Source organism: Pseudonaja textilis, chromosome 1 (genome assembly GCF_049901715.1).
Source record: "Pseudonaja textilis isolate UNSWEBS1 chromosome 1, rPseTex1.2, whole genome shotgun sequence".
In the NCBI taxonomy this organism is placed as follows: domain Eukaryota; kingdom Metazoa; phylum Chordata; class Lepidosauria; order Squamata; family Elapidae; genus Pseudonaja; species Pseudonaja textilis.
This window is the reverse complement of record NC_141990.1, coordinates 211957737-211974694: the sequence shown is the minus strand read 5'-3', so window position 1 is coordinate 211974694 and position 16958 is coordinate 211957737. Positions and strand designations below refer to the sequence as shown.

Genomic DNA, 16958 nt, shown 5'->3' with positions numbered 1-16958 from the left:
CTTGGATGAGAAGCAAAACATCTTCAAAGAAAAACCAGAAAGTCCAGTTGCCTCTGGAAAAAGCACCTTTGGGACAAGCATGACCTGGTTGACTGAGAATTGCCATAGACATCTGACCTAAGTTGCAGTCATGGAATGTTTAACTCCATCCAATGTCAGAAGGAAAGATTCAACCAACTCAGATCTTGGAGGGAACTGAACAAAAACCAGCTTGGCTGTGAGGCAATGCTCAAATTGATGAAGCTTTAGGACATGTTAATAAAGACTAATTAAAATATTAGATTATTATACTGTTGTCTTTGCAAACTTCTCTTCAAGACAGTCCAGAACTTTGGCTAGTTCAAAAGGCTGTAAGGCATGGATCACGACATGTGACATTGTGCGACGTATCGTGACATTTTTTGTCTTTGTGGAGCTGGGGTGGGCGTGGCCTGTGTGTGATGCATCTGGCCTGTGGGATGCCAGTTTGACACCCCTGCGGTAAAGCAATAAGGTTTGGGAGTCACATTATTTCAAAACTCCTGCAAAGGCAGCCATTCAATCTCTGATCTCCAGCAAATCTTTTAGAATACGAACCAGGAGTGACCGTAATCGTTAATCTATCTGAATCCTCCAATTTAAGATATACTTGAAGCTATCATTTAACTTAGGGAGCACTAAAGAAAGCATTTTGAAATGCCATTGGATTAGAATCCCACATTATGTTCTACCATCTTTCTAGAGTTCTGCTGAATTTCTTTTTTTAAAACTGTGAACTCAGTAATTGCAAGACTCCACCTCAGTGGGACACTTGAGAGCAACACCGTATCCCTCAGCAAAGCATTTTGTTTCAACTTGAAGGAATTCTGCATCTATACATCTGCTTATTTTCTCCACCACACTGAAAGGATGGCACCAGTCCTCCAATCAGAAATGGGTATGAATTTTGTGTCAAATAAATCTATTTGCACAAGCCTTTCACAAAATGAAAAGATCCACATCCCCAAGTCAGTTGGAGTCAGGTGGCATCCAAATTGTATGAGCAAATAAATAAATGCAGAAAGGGAGATAGAATATTTTATAAAGTTATAAATATATTGAACACAATATGGTATATATTAAAGTGTATTTGTCAACTATAAAATGTGTATAGAAAATGGGTTAATTGGGGTAACTACCGGAATCCTGACAGAATTAACATATACTATATTAAAGAGTAACCAAACCTGGAAAAATTGTAAATTTTGAATGCATATTCAATTTAATTTTTTTATATAGATAAATATATGTTTGTATATTATATTTAAATTATCTATTAAGATACTTTTGAGGTAAGTACTTTCTAAATTGATTGGTTTTATATGCTTATCAGTGATAATCTACAATGGAAGGGAATATTAAAATTAAGAAATGCAAATAAAACTAGATAGAACAGGTAAGAACATTGGACTGGATACGTACGATTCCTGCAGTTGAATCCCCCTAATCCAAATGGACAACTGAAAAGAAAACAGTGGAGATATAGTTTTAGTCTCATATATAAACCCACAATTTCTTCAGCAGGAATCCAATCATCCACAATGAATGAAGTAAAAAAGACCTCTCTCTTGTAAATTCTAATGCTAACACTCTGCCTCCTCCCATGGACTGATTCATCTGAGAACTGTTACCACCTTGGGATCCTGGTTCATTCCTCTAAGAGCAACAAACATGTATAGTTTTTAAAATGGATTTATTTGTATCCGGCTGTTATTATTTTCACAAATAACTCAAGGTAATGAGCATATCCAATACACATTCCCCCTTCTATTTTCCCCAACCTAAGGTGAGTTGGGCTGAGAGAGGGTGACTGGCCCAAAGTCATCCAGCTGGCTTTCATGGCTAAGGCAGAACTTGAACTCACAGTCTCCCCCTTCTAAGCTGGCCTTTAACAACTAGACCAAAGTGGCAGACAACCACCTCATTTCTTCCCTAACCTCCTTGTTCCTCCACACAATGGGCATGGGCAGCTGAGGACACCTAGGCCTACATTGACACAGTGTATTGAAAAGAAAGAAAGAAAAATTGCTCCTTATTTTTCATACCTCACACAAGTGTCATTTTCGAGTTTATACCCATCTTCGCAGGCTAAAAATCAAGAAAAGAATGTTGATGAATAAAATACCAATGGCTGAACAAAAGATAATGGTTGAGATTCCAAGGGTTATTTTTGCTGTACAGTATAAAGGCTTGCTTTTTAAGAAGCTGCAGTATCTTGTACAACAGTTTCTCTGAAAAGCAGTTTCAAATTGGATTTGCTATGAGACAATTGCAGATTTTTTTATGGGTTCCATAGAATCAACTGTGTCAATCTTTTAATTCCCAACAGTGACACTTAGAGAATACAATGTAAGGGCTGTTTAAGATTATTAAGAGGGTAAAAAAGGTGATGGATTGATTTTTTTTTTTTACAAATCAATATCTGTCTAGGATAAGTTTTATATATGTAAATAAACATCAGTTGGTAGTTAAATGTATTTAAACCAGTAGAGGTCAGTATTATTCCACATAGTGGCTGTGATTGAAGACTCAGTACAGGAAAATACATTACAAGTCAACAGGAGTTCAGCTCAACTCCGAACTTCATATGAGGGGAGGGAGAAAGGGGTTTGAAGACATAAAAGCTCTATTTTTTTCCTTTGCAAGGAGAAAAGCAGCTGGTAGGAAATAAATATAGATAAAATAGATACATGGCCCCGACTCATATCTTTGCTCAGTCTTCCAATGGTAAAAATGTCACCTGAGATACAGGCACCTATTAGAATGGCCAACATTTGAGAAGGAAACCTGGAATCCTGCACTAGGGCAGATTAAAATCAATCAGTGAGGAGAACAGCATCTACTCAGATAATTATTACAACATTTCCCAATGAAGCAGTTAAGTACAGTATGACTATATTGGCTTTGGTGCTCTCCCAGCATGGTTGCTTTCTTGCAGATGTTTCATTAACAATGCACTGATGGTGTTACCTAGTTTGGATAATGAAACATCTGCAAGAAAAACAGCCAGGCTCAAAGAGCACCAAAGACCCCTCATTTCAACCCTGAGCTACAGTTATTCTCGGTACTGTGTGACTAAGCAGGCGCTTTCCATTTCAATTGTTCTTTTTTCTTCTGGTCATTCCAAACACCGATGGTGAAATTAGGTAATAAAATGTGCGCAAGTAAAAAAACAAGCTCAGTTTAGCCGTGAGCGATTGTTCTCTTTTATTGGTACTGATGGCGAAATTCATTTGGCTCCTATAAGATATTCCCTTTGAGTCATTATCATTGGTTCCTGCTTCTCCATACAGTAGAGTCATTCCTTGGAGAAATTACCACAACCCACAGGAGGAAGAGACCCATATTAGTCTATGACAGGGCTGTCAAACTCTCGGCCCATGGGCCGGATATGTCACGTGCTGGCCATTCCCACTCCTGGTTTAGTGAAAGGGGGAAAAGTCCCGATACATCACATGACACTGCCATAATTATGTGAGTTTGACATCCCTGGTCTATGATAACGGACCAGTTAAGAGGACTCTGGTAGCACCCTTTCAAACTAATAACTTTATCTAGCCTTTCTGCTACCTATAGCTCACAAAAGCTCATGCTTTTTAATGATATTTGCAAAATCCTATCCGCAGCATCATGACCAAGTTGGCAGAATTATTCACTGTAAACTTTGCCAGAGGTTTGGATCTGAATGCAGTAACACACCTACTGGGACCACCAAGTTGATAAGGTTTTGGAAAATGAGTGAGTTAAGGTCTTATGGGAATTTAAGATCCAAACACACAGGCTTCTTGTTCATAACATGCCTTATAGAATAGTCACTGAAAAGAAGAAAATCTGGTTCATTGATTTTGCTATACTGGGTGATGCTAGGATTGAGGATTGGAAATTGGAAAAAAATATGAAATATTGGGACTTGCAGATCAACGTTGAACACTTATAGAAAATGAAATCTATTGTCGTATCAATTGTGATTGGAGCCTCAGAGGCTCAATACTTAAAAGTCTACCTGGAAGTATTGAATTTTTCAGACATGTACGCCCTGATTTTCCAAACAAAACAAAACCCTACCTTGCTTGGAATCCCTATATTTTTAAACACTACCTCAATATTTTTTTAGAATCTGGGTTAGGACTTGAATTATTAAGTTTCCACCAGTCTTAGACTGTGAATCTAACAGTAGATTAGCCTCATATAATATGCAATTATAGTTTATTTAACAAATCATACTTATAAAAACCTCGCTTTTCTTGATTTGTATACCCAATCAAAATCTACAAACTAGATTGTGTTTCTCAAGCTTGGAACTTTAAGATGTGTGGATTCCAACTCCCAGAATTCCCTGGTCAGCATGAAGGCTGGCTAGGGAATTCTGGGAGTTGGAGTCCATACATCTTAAAGTCACCAAGCTTGAGTAACACTGATCTAGAATATTTATTTTAGATTGTATTTCTGTGAGTGTTTATGTGAGTAATCTATGAGTTCTACAAAGTATTCTTGGAACCCATAAAAGTATTTTTATGGAGCCCATAAAAATGTTTTTCCTAACAGACTGGATTAGATCCAATTTCATTGCAATATCTCACAAATATGCATTTTTCCTGATTTTCTGTTTTTGTTCGAAATTCAGATTAATAGAAGAGATTGCTATGGCTACAATTGCAAATAAAAAATGGGGTCACATTATTGAAATGTAGATAACATTTGAAAATTTATCTATGTTATGATTCAGTCGGCGCAGAATTGAATGTCCCTGAAGATGCACAGAGGGTAAAATTTTGTTTTGCAGCAAATGAAACTTATTCTGATAGAACCTTCAGTAAATGGCATTGGCTCCAATTGTGGATTATCCACTTTGTGGGACGAAAACAATGCATACTTTTCAGACAACGTAAACAGCTGAGCATAAAGATCCACTAATTTTTTTCCACTTCCTTAGGAAATCAGACAAAACAAAGACAGAAATAACTGCACAATGTAATCACTAAAAATTTAATTTTCATCACAGGCGTAGCGGACTCCTCCCTGGCCTGCTCTCTTTTATTTTTTTTTATTTTTCTGGCTGTGCAAAAAGATAATATTATTGCTTCACAGAGAGTGGGCAGAAGACAATATCCCCAATATCTCCACTCTAGTCAAATAAAAGACCGAAAAACCCAGTAAGCTCTTAATACTTATTCAGAGAGCAGAGTTCCTTAGCATGCATAGAAAGGCAAGGAATTGTGTTGATCTGCATAAAATCCTTTGAACTGGAATCAAAAGATTAAAAAGACTAGTCCCAGCCACCTAGCTGTGTAAAGCACAATACCTCTGCATGAATGATCCAGTTTGTTATATTTGAAATACCCAGGTTTGCATTGGCAAACAGCAATGCCATCCAAGTCTACACACACAGAAGTCCCTTTGTCACATTCCGGATCTTTATGTTTACATAGACCACCAACTAAAAAGAGAGAAAGAGAGAGGGGTGGGGGATACATTTACAGCGTTATAACTTTGATTTGGAAAGCGAGGGTGGGGGAAGCATCGTTACTGTATTCTTGCTTTGCAAATTACAACTTGTACTTGTACTTAGTTTTCCTTCTGAGATGTCAACATAAAGGACCAAGGAAAATTATGCTTGTTTACCTCTCAAAGAAGAAAAAAAAACAAGATAAATAAATATCTTGTTTTCTTTAGAGTTATACCAATAAAACTAAAATCACAGCTGGGAGCACAGAATTTTTGATATCCCAAAGTGCCCTCTTGTCTTTAAACTGTACATAACTAAGAATCCCATCCAAATAAAAGCAACTGTAAGAATATACTGACTCTGCTGCCAAGCAAAATAGGCATTAAAATAAGGAGTTTAACTGAAATGAACTTCTTCTCTATTAACACTTTCCCTGAGGATGAGTTCCCTGAGTTGCTGAATTTCTGGGTGAGATTTAGCACACAATGCTGGCTAGGTTACTTTTTAGAGATAGGAAATGTTATGCCTCTCTGCTTTCTTTTATTATGATATTATATACATCCCATGAGAAAAACTCAGGCTAAAGATGTGGGATTTACATCTATTTCCCTTGGCAATTTTCTACATTGGTATTTCGGGTTTTGTTTTTCTGACTTGTGTGTTTTCTCTGCGTGTCTTTCATGAGGTGCCAAGCAGACTAATCTTTTTCATAGAGTATCACAAGTGTGATTACAGTAGTGCTTTAACAGACTGCAGATCTCCACCAATAGATTAACACTCTTGAAAAATCTAACTAATCGCAATGTCTTTGTAACCGCTGTCTCTTTTTTTTTTATAGTGTATCCTCCCCGTTATTTGATCCTCAGAACTGAGCTCAGGTCACTTGGACAAGTTCAAATGTTGTATCTCTGAGATGAAAAGCCTCACGTGCAATGACAACTGCCTTCCCTTCTATAGAGCCTTTTTAATGAGACAAATTACACATGTCGGAACAGACTTGATCCTTGCATTCCAGCCTCTAGAACGGGGGTGTCAAACTCACGGCCCTTGGGCTGGACGCATCACATACTGGCCAGGTCCATGCCCGGTTTAGCAAAGGCGAAAAAAGTCACGATATATCACATGACCTTGCCATGACGACGCGAGTTTGACACCTCTGCTCTAGACATTTTGAGACATCTCCAACTTCAACAAAGATGGCTATGAAGAAAATGTTCTTGTTTGTTGTAAATAAAATTATTTCAAAACACTTTTTCGGGGGAGGTTTAGAAACTCTGCAGTATTTACCTCTATAGAGCTGGGTCAAATTAGAGATGAACTGGCAGGGTGGGGTGGGAGCTTTGCAGGCTCGGATCCGACTTTGCACTGTGCCAATTACTTCAGAAAAGGTGACGTTGGAAGCCATGGAAAAGGTGCTCTGGATGGATATTTGAACAGTATCTTCTTGCCTGAAGAGCAAGAGATTGTGGAAGCATAACAGAAAATTTTAACTCAGACCATTGGAATGTTGTGCCTTAAGAAACAAGTCTTTTTTCTGTGGGCACAACATACCATACATACATACATACACATATATATATACATATATACATACACACATATGTATATAAATATATGTGTGTGTGTGTGTGTGTGTGTGTGTGTGTGTGGATAGATAGATATAGAATAGAGATAGAGACAGATATAGAGATAGAAATAGAGATATATATTATACATTACAAACTATTCTAAAAATATGAGTTCCAGGCATACTTGTAAGAGAAGAAGCAAACATCTTGCGGTTTCTGGAACTAAAATTATATTTATTACTAAGCTTTCGTCACCCTCTGCTGACATCGTCAGAGTATTAAATTACCATTACAGAAATCCATGCCTTTATATATCATTAATCAATTTAGCCCTTGCATGGGTAATAGGCCCTTCCAACTGCCTCCCACCTGTAATTAACTCTGTTGTTTTTGCTTCAGTCATGTTGGTCGATGGAGGTTTAATTCCTGTTGCTTCCTTCCTTACTAGACACAGCTTGGTTTGCTTATCTCTAAGAAGTGATGTTAACCTGTCAGCTATTGCAATTTGCTGCTTTGCCCGTGACCTTGTGGTTGGCCCGGCTCATTCTTCATTATATATTATACATATATATTGTGTTTCCCCAAAATAAGACCCAACTAGAAAATAAGCCCTAGTTATATGTATGTATGTATGTATGCATGCATTCATGCATGTAGTATCAATCATATCAAGAAGGGAGAAAGAGATCAAATTATACCCCAGCTGTTTCACTATGATATGCTCCTTACCTTGTGGCTTTAACAGTTGAAGTATAATAACCAGGAAATGTTGAAAGGGATTCATTCAGCTGAAAACAAGGGGAAAAAAAGTTCAACCAAGAATTCTAAGCTTGGCAATTATGCCTTGAACCCAGGACTTACAATACAGCCACACAACTGCCAATGGCATAAAGTTTCCCTCTTACACCTTGTCCATTTCTTCCCTTTCTCTCTGAAGACTGAGAGCATCAGGAAGTTTTATTAAAATTTCCAAAAATGGCCTCACAAGATGCTTTTATGAAAACAAATATTTAAAGGAGAATTATTACACTTACCAGGTTTATGATAACTCCTTCAATTTGATGTAGTTCTGCGTATGTCCCTCCAGTTGTGTTAAATGTTAGTGGAAAGTGACCAACAAAGGTCCTTACTGTGGATGAGAGAACACCTTGTTAGCTAATACCAAGACTAGATTCCACCATCCCTTTCTCTCATGTATACAGACATATATGTTCTTATGCCTTTTCTTTGCACAACGAAGCAGAAATATGACTTTTGATATGTAAGTCAGGACTTTGACTTTACGGGCTAAGCTGCATTTTGTACAAAAGATGCAAAGACATAGAAATCATCTATAGAAGGATACAACCAAGAGTGGGTATCATCCTCATTATTTTGACTTCTAGTCTGCCTTATGGGCAGCTATTACCTTTCCCTTCTAATGGTATGTTTCTCCTTTGCAAAATTCCCAGCTGCCTTCCCAACAGCAAAAAAGATATTTTCAAAGCCACAAGAGAGAAAAAAAGCCACCAGTATGGATTTTTTAAAAAAAAATATTCCAGGGGCTAGTGGAAGGACATTAAGGACAAGAGCAGCCTGGTGCAACCTGGGTGATGTACAAGGATGTGGATTTCAACTGCTAAAATCCCCCCGAATTCTAGTCTGGGAAGGTTGCTAAAGAGGCCAAATAACTAAAGTTGGTCAGATTATCAGCATTGGGGGGGTGGGGGGGAAGCTATTAACATATGGGATAAGGAATGAAGGGAAGCTAGAAAAAGAACTTGGCTAAGAATTGTGGGTGTTTTGAGATAGAATGATTTTGCTATAAATACACGGAGAGGTCTAGAATCAGCAAATAATTAAAATCCACAGTCTGTGCCCACGATCATTTGCATCCCCAACCTATTACAGAGCTTAGATTGACTCAGAAGGTTCTTATCCCCAAGGGAGGGTATCACCAGGTGAACTCCCATGCTGCCTTGATAGGGATAGTCATCCATAGCAAGAAGAGTGATGAGTTAAAGTACAACCTTGAGAATCCATGGAGATTCTCAGTCATCCAGGTCATGGTTGTTCCAAAGGTGCTTTTTTTTTCAAAAGGCAACTGGACTGTCTGTTTTTTCTTTGAATACATTTTGCTTCTCATCCAAGAAACTTCTCCAGCTCTGAACCAGATGGTGGGGAATGGAAGGATTTATACTCCTTAAAAGAATGCAAATGACTCGCTGCCTGCAAGGAATATAAATCCTTCCATTCCCCACCATCCCAGTCAGAGCTGAAGAAGCTTCTTGGATGAGAAGCAAAACATCTTCAAAGAAAAATGAGACAGTCCAGTTGCCTCTTGAAAAAAAAGCACCTTTGGGACAACCTAAAGAGCTTTATTTGAGTTTTCACACACATTTGCCTTTTCAGGACCGTTGGGAGAAAATTGGAGAAAACTATGACTCAGGATGCAGTGAGAAGAGTAGGGAGACTCAAATGAATATTTTAACCTGAAATTGTCTGTCTTTTTAAAAAAAACTTAGTTTAAACTGTATGAATAATGTCTAATGCTGGAGCAGGTACCACCTGAATTGAATTCGTGTGTGTATGCTTTAACAATGGAAGTTGAACCAGTCATCAAATCGGTGTTTAAGACACATGCTATTCATATATATCTATCTTTGTATCCCATACCTGTCAGTAACTTGAATGTAATCATCTTGCCCAAAAGTCATAAGTTAGGCTTAGTTGATTGTTATTGTACCCTATGATTTTTATTAAGTGTTGTACCTTATGATTCTTGACTCTTGATGAATGTATCTCTTTTATGTATACTGAGAGCATTTGCACCAAGACAAATTCCTTGTATGTCCAATCACACTTGGCCAATAAAGAATTCTATTCTATTCTAGTTCTGAAGTCAAAGTCAACTGTACTGCCAAGAATTCTCCTAACTGACTATTATATAATCAAGCTGACAATATCAGAACTCTAAGATATACAGTAATGTAATACAATATACAGTGTCAACTTAAGGTCACTAATCAGCAAAATGAAGTTAAATATATTTTTGGTTTAATTTTTTTTTTTACAATGACAATATTTTAGCTATTATTATTTTGCTTCTTGGCTCTTACCTAAGTTGCATTTTCCTTTTCCCATCTGATAGCCCAAGGAACAAATGCATTGGAATGAACCTTGTACATGAGTGCATGTAGACATAGGTGGACAAGGATTAGGCAGGCATTCATCTACATCAGAAACAGAAGAGAGAAAAGGAGGAAAATGGCCATTGTAGAATGACCATCTATGTCTTCAATAGAAAGCACTCTGTTCCAGGGTGAACAGAGAAACAGTTGATTTATGACAAAGTGAGTGACTGGACATCCATCCATCCATCCATATGCTAATGTTATGGCGGTCATTGAATGTCTGTGGCACAATCTAAGGAATGAGAGTCTGGCAGAACCTAATGAGATATAAGTTACTTACTTGGAACTATAGCAAAAGGCCAGCTGAGGATTCAGCCATCTTCCAGCTCCAGATAGAAAATAAAACTTTAGCGGGATTAATCACTTTAGCAAAAAAAAACAACCGTTATGCCAATAGGCCAGAGCGGATAAAATTAAACCTTACATCATTTATAGACGAAAGGGTTAGGCCTGTCTGCAGGCTTGTACAATAATCAAATCATTTCCTTGCTGGTTAGGGCACTACTTTCAGCTTCTCAGATACTGGGATACCAAGTTGTACTTGGTATAATACACATTTATCATCTGGAAGATAGCCTATGACACCTATTAATAATATTGACTACTTGATGTTAAAGACAAAGTTTCTCTTCTCAAACAGTTGACTTGAAATAGACCTCAAGTACTCAAAATTGTGATTTCAGATTACATGGTGATTACATGAATTCTGTAATTGTGAATAACCATTGCAAACATTTATTATGAGACTTGAGCATAATAACAAAATTATTTTCTGGAATGGTAGATAATTAAAGAAAAAAGACCCTGTGGATTTTACTCTGCTAGTTGTTCCTGAATTAATGGGGTAGTGGTCATCTTTGTTTCAAGGCCATTGAGCTAGCATTGTCCAAAGACATTTCCACAGTCATGTGGGCCAGTACAATGTCAGAGTGCTGATATCTTCCCACCTATTTATCTACTCACATTTGTAAACTGCTAGGTTGGCAGAAGCTGAGGAGGGGATGGGAGCTCACCCCGTCGTGCTGCGCTCAGGTCTCGAACTTGGAATGTTGGCTTTCCAACAAGCCCAGGTTCTTAACTGCTGAGCCACTGTGCTACAGAATGGTAGATAATATACATTGAGATTTCTTTTCACCTTCTTCCACTTAATTAAATTGCATATGCTCTTGTGATTATAGAAAAGATCAACATTTCCACCATTACTTAGCAGTATGTTTAAGTGTTTCTTTGCGCATTTGCTGCTATTTGTTTTTAAGAAACTGACTTACAAATAATTGTTTTTGTCTGGCCTTTTCATAGTATAAAGATGTTCCTTCCCCATTTTCAAATAACTTTTAACTCTATATGGCATATTTACATCTTACTTTGATCTCCATGAAATTCAAATACTTTTTTTTTTAATCTAGGCAAAGTGCTCCTATTCCAGTATGCAATTATCTACCACAAGTTAAATTCATTTTTCAGGCCAATATTGTTTCCAATATTTGCAAACAAAGGTACCTTTTCCATAGACAGTTGAAGATATCTTTGAGCTTCCTAAACTCGCAGTTGTGGTTGGTCTGGAAGGAATCGGTGAAGCAGGAAAAGACTGAACAGTGCTTTTGTGAGAAGTTAAGGTATAGGGAGAAGTGGTAATAACAATCCTGGGCGCTGTGGTTTTCACAGTTGTTGTACTGTTCTTTTCCATCATTTTTGTGGGAATTCCAGGGGAAGAAGATATTTCAGTAGGAGAGGGCAATGGAACCTTTTGAAGCTTTGTAGTGAACAAATAATTCATGGTTGATGCTGAAGTAGGCAATCTTCCAGGTGTGTGTGTTATTTCTGTAGTTTTTTTGCCCATGGTTACTGTTGATGAAGGGAAAGTATCCTTTTGAGGGATTGTATGCAACGGTATAGCCGTAGTTGCTTTTGCTGGCTCAGAAGTAGTGGTCATTTCCTGGAAATAGGGTGAAGAGGTACTTGTAATGGGTTCATTCTCAATATTGATTCCTGGGAGACTAAGTGTCCATCCTTTCGTTTCCTCTTGGGAAGTGGTTCTTGGTGAAGAACGGTTGGCAGGCTGTTCAGTAATTTCCATCAGAAGAGAAGTCCCAGTTGCCATCAGAATAGTGTTGTTCACCAATGGATACGCCGTAGTCGGATGGTTATATTCGCCATGGGAGCTTCTTGCCGTGTGTAGTTCTGCTCCAGTTGTTCCTTCAGGCTCAGTCACAGAAACACTGGTTTCAAGACTTTCACTAGGCTGTAACAACGAAGGTGTTGAAGAAAGTGAAGGCAACACAGAGGGAAAGAAAGGCAATGGGGGTGGTTTTGTGGATGAGAACATGGGTGAAAATGTCATTAGAGATGTGGGTGGAGATGACGATAATGGTAATGGGAAAGTAGAAAAAGAGGATGGGGCAGAAGACTTGGCTGAGGAAAACAGAGTGGATGGGTGAACTGGTGGAAGTGAATCCTGCTCTGACAGCCTTGTAGGGGAAGATGAAAATGACAAGCTGCCAGTGGATGCAGATTCTGATTCTGAGTAATACTGAGTTGTGTTTGGTTCACTCATTGTAGACGAATACTCTGGTGTTTTCAGGGAATGCACTGCCAAAGGTTCTGTTGAATTTTCAGAAAAATCCATGTCACTTGAAAAGAAAGACTGAACTGACTCCGAAGCGCTGGACATTTCTGCAGAGTAAGTGGAACTTCCTGCGGAATCAGCTGATGTGCCGTTGTTTGGAAGAGACAGCAATGTCCTTTCTCCACCCTTGGCAAAGGTAGTTAAAGTGTATGTGCTGTCAGTATGAGAAACAGAGGTCTGATTCCCCAAATCAGTCCCACTTATTGGTTGGTATTCTGTTCCAGTATCTAAAAAAGAAACAAATCACAATTAACTATTGAGACAAACTTTCTAATCGTAAGAGAAAAATGAAAGAGATAACGGTCTAAGGTACATTTCAAAATAAATGCTATAATCCTGGAACTTCTACTTTCCAGTTTACTGGCTCAGAGCATTCCAAACCAAGGAATGGATGATCTTATTACACAGCCTACTTTCTGTGATTTCTTTGGCAAGTTCTTTGTCCCACCGTCTTCTTAGATAGGGACTTCTGAGATCTGGTCAGACAGAAGGTGTATGTTTTGGGAGTCACTTTTATACCAGAGGACATATAATAGCAAGGATGGGCTAGGATATGGCTAGACTTTACCATTTCACAGGATGTGAAATGTCAAGGTATACTGATCATCATCAGTCTTTCTGCAATGGTTTTGCTTTGTCAAATACTATGGCACGCTGTTCTTCTGAATCCTCTCATACATTCTGGGACTCAAGTGAATACTTTCCAACTCTATTACAATAAATAATAAGACTAATAATGTATAAATAAGAGTAGAACGACTGTAATCAACGAAGGCAAAGATAATAACCAATAGTAATAGGTGCCTTGGATGCAATCCCAAAACACCTGAAGCACCACTGGCACACCAACAGCATTGGCAAAATCACCACTGATCAATTGCAAAAGGCAGCTTGACTTGGAACAGCTTACATCCTGTGACGGTGCCTTTAACACCATCATCAACAATATCTGCCTATCCCAGGTCCTTGGGATAGTGAACAAAAACGACAAATCCAGTCTAAACATCTGGCTGACTCTACATAACAGTAGAATTCCTGGTGTCTCCCACAAAATAGTCTGACTTTTAGAATAGGTGAAAATTCTGGAGACAATCAATGGGTCAATGGATTGTGGAAGTTGTATTTCTTGGAATAGCTGTGGCTGGTTGAAGTCTCAGATAGCATTTTTCATCTGCTTTGACCCATTTCCTAAGGAAAAAACCAGGATCTCATGTTGGAAACTTATTCATACAAAAAATGTCCTAAGAAGCTATGGGACGGGTTATCCCACAAAGAAAAGGCCCTTTCCTTCAGGTTACATGAGCTACTTAAAGGAGTCACAAACTAGAACATAAAGAAGTATTAAATATTAGATATAACCAACACGGAACTCAGTGCCTATTATGCCCATCAATTACTAATGGAATAATACATGTCAGATTCAGAGAACATTTAATGTTACTTGATCTGGAAGTAAAAAAAAAAGAACCATGAATATATTCAAGTGCTTTACTGATACACTTTTAGAAACATCAAATAAAATGTTCTCCAAGAAAAGCACAATTCATTTACATACTAAGAAAAAAAAACCCAGACAGGAATTGGCTTTGATGCTGGCAAAAGAATATAATAGAAAACTAACCTGAAAGTTCACTTTTGGAAGAAGAATCAGTTGATGAACTAAGAATTTGGAAAGCCTCAGTTGAAGATGGAGAGATATCCAAATCTTTTAGAGATAAATGTGTCATTCTAGAGTATGACTTGGATGAGGAAGGTTTTGATCTTGTGCTGTCAAAATTTTCCATATATGATGAGACACTTTCAGTCTCTTCCATCACTGTAGTGTTAATTGTAGGTTGTGTATTTTGCTGTTCCCCTTCACTGAAGGGGGCTGAACTACCAGTGCTGATTGTGGGAGAATGCAAAACTCTTGGCCCACTAGTTGAATTATCAGTGCTTCCAATAGCTGAAATAATAATTTGGACACATATGTTTAAAATGGCAGATAATTAAGTATCAGAAGTCATATTATTTATAATATTAAGCACTGTGAATTAGAAATGTAGCCCTACATTTTGAAATGGAGTACTGTCCTGGAAGTAATTATATTTGATTGGCTCAGAATGTATTGTGGTTGCCTTTTAGATCATACACATTTACTTCTGCACAAACTAAATCCAAACAAGTTAGATAGTTCATCATAAATACAGTATTTTGATTCTGCATACTGGATATGTCTACAGAAACAGACATTCATGCCCATTTATATATGCTGAATGTCTGTATGCTATACGTACATATACACACATTTACCATGTTGGACATACACAATACAAACCATACTGAGTTTAGCCCACATTTTCCTTTGTTCTTTGCAAACTTACTTGCTGAATCATTTGGTGACAAGGCTGTAGGAACTCCAGAGGAATATTCTGTTGAATACTCAGTAGAAGGCCCAATAGATTGCACTTCACTTAGTGAGGCATTATGTGTTTCTGTTTCAGGATCTGAAGACAAAGTCAAGCTTTCCCCTGAAGATTTGGAAGTTTGGGAATTGTAAGAGTTGCTATCTGCTGCATCATCAGACGTGCTGTTATCTGGCAGGGATCTTAAAGTCCTTTCTGCCCCATGTACAAATGTGGTTGATAGATAAACGCTATCTGTTGAAGCAATCGAAAATCTTCTTCCCACCTCAGATCCCTTAATGGTTTGAAAATGGTCTGTAGAGCCTTAAATAAGATTAAAAATTCAGATTTCATAAGCACCATTTGTGCAATGTGTTCCAACAATACAAGTCAAATTGAGGGGCACAATAAAAGAACTGACTCTCAACAATTTAAAGTTAACTCAACACAGCATGATTATTCTCTGTCCAAAGAGACATGCTGTGAATTAAACTTCTAGGCATAATCCCTATATCCTTGTTGTAAGACTTTGATTTTTTTTTTTAAAAAAACATTTTTATTGTGACTTTGTGCTAATCTTATTACAGCTTAGTAGAAAATGTTAGGTTCAGTTCATCTGTCTTTTACTAGGTAAAGTTTATAAACAGAGGTTTATATTGTTTGTGTTTGTACCTCTGGGTGGATTTTTTTGTGTGGTTTCAAGGCATTGTTGACTAACAACTGGACTAGCCCTTGAATTTTTTTGGAAGTGGTTTGCCCTTACCTGCTTCCTAGGACTGAGAGAGTGTCACAGGCTCAAGGTCACACAGTTACTTTTGTACCTCAGGTAGGACTAGAATTCACAGTCACCTGATTTTTGGTCCAGTGCCTTAAACACTACTCTAAACTGTCTGAGTGCATTACAAAGTTATTTTTGCTTCTCATTTCTGTCACTATTTTCAATTAGTATGTAGTTGCATATAAAGAGATGACTTTTTTTTAATAAAATGGAATCTTATGGAGAACATAGCTACCAATAACTAATAAGTATTTGAATTTTTTCCAGCATTGCCATAAAATCAGAATTGACTCAAATTTCACTTATCACAGTTAATAACATTTTATGCTATAGGTAATACAGTATCTATACTATAAGGTTAAATATTAGTGCCACTTTATAAAACCTTAGTAAGACCACACCTGGAATATTGCATCCAGTTTTGGTCACCACATTACAGAAGAGATGTTGAGACTTTGGAAAAAGTGCAGAGAAGAGCAACTGAGATGATTAAGGGCCTGGAGACAAAATGGAGACATATGAAGAACAGTTGCATGATTTGGGTATGGCTAATCTAGAGAAAAGAAGGACTAGGGGTGACCTGATAGCAGTATTCCAGCATTTGATGGGTACAAAGAAGAGGGCTTATTTATTCTCCAAAGCACCAGGGGGCAGGACAAGAAACAATGGATGGAAACTAAGCAAAGAGAGAAGCAACTTGTAATTAAGGAGAAACTTTCTAACAGTGAGATCAATTAATCAGTGGAACAGCTTGCCTTCTGAAGTTGTGGGTACTTCATCACTGGAAGTTTTTAAGAAGAGACTGGACAGACAGCCACTTATCTGAAATGGTATAGGGTCTCCTGCTTGGGCAGGGGGTTGGACTAGAACACCTTCAAGATCCCTTCCGGCTCTATTCTGAATTGAAATAGTCCTCGAGTTACAGCCTTAATGGAGACTGCCCATTGCATTCATAAGTCATAACA

General features: G+C 37.8%; 1 protein-coding gene across 3 annotated transcripts in view; it reads right to left on the bottom strand.

The window, feature by feature from the left end:
* HEG1 (heart development protein with EGF like domains 1) overlaps positions 1-16958 on the bottom strand; it is a 47165-nt gene that overhangs the window by 7583 nt on the left and 22624 nt on the right. For all 3 annotated transcript variants that reach the window (XM_087920385.1, XM_087920386.1, XM_087920387.1), the window contains 10 exons: positions 15195-15539; positions 14453-14776; positions 11706-13058; positions 10131-10244; positions 8067-8161; positions 7762-7820; positions 6752-6912; positions 5321-5455; positions 2064-2106; positions 1441-1478 (listed from right to left, as the gene is read on the bottom strand). In XM_087920385.1, the coding sequence (XP_087776511.1) occupies positions 1441-1478; positions 2064-2106; positions 5321-5455; positions 6752-6912; positions 7762-7820; positions 8067-8161; positions 10131-10244; positions 11706-13058; positions 14453-14776; positions 15195-15539 (2667 nt within the window). The remainder of the gene's footprint in view (positions 1-1440; positions 1479-2063; positions 2107-5320; positions 5456-6751; positions 6913-7761; positions 7821-8066; positions 8162-10130; positions 10245-11705; positions 13059-14452; positions 14777-15194; positions 15540-16958) is intronic.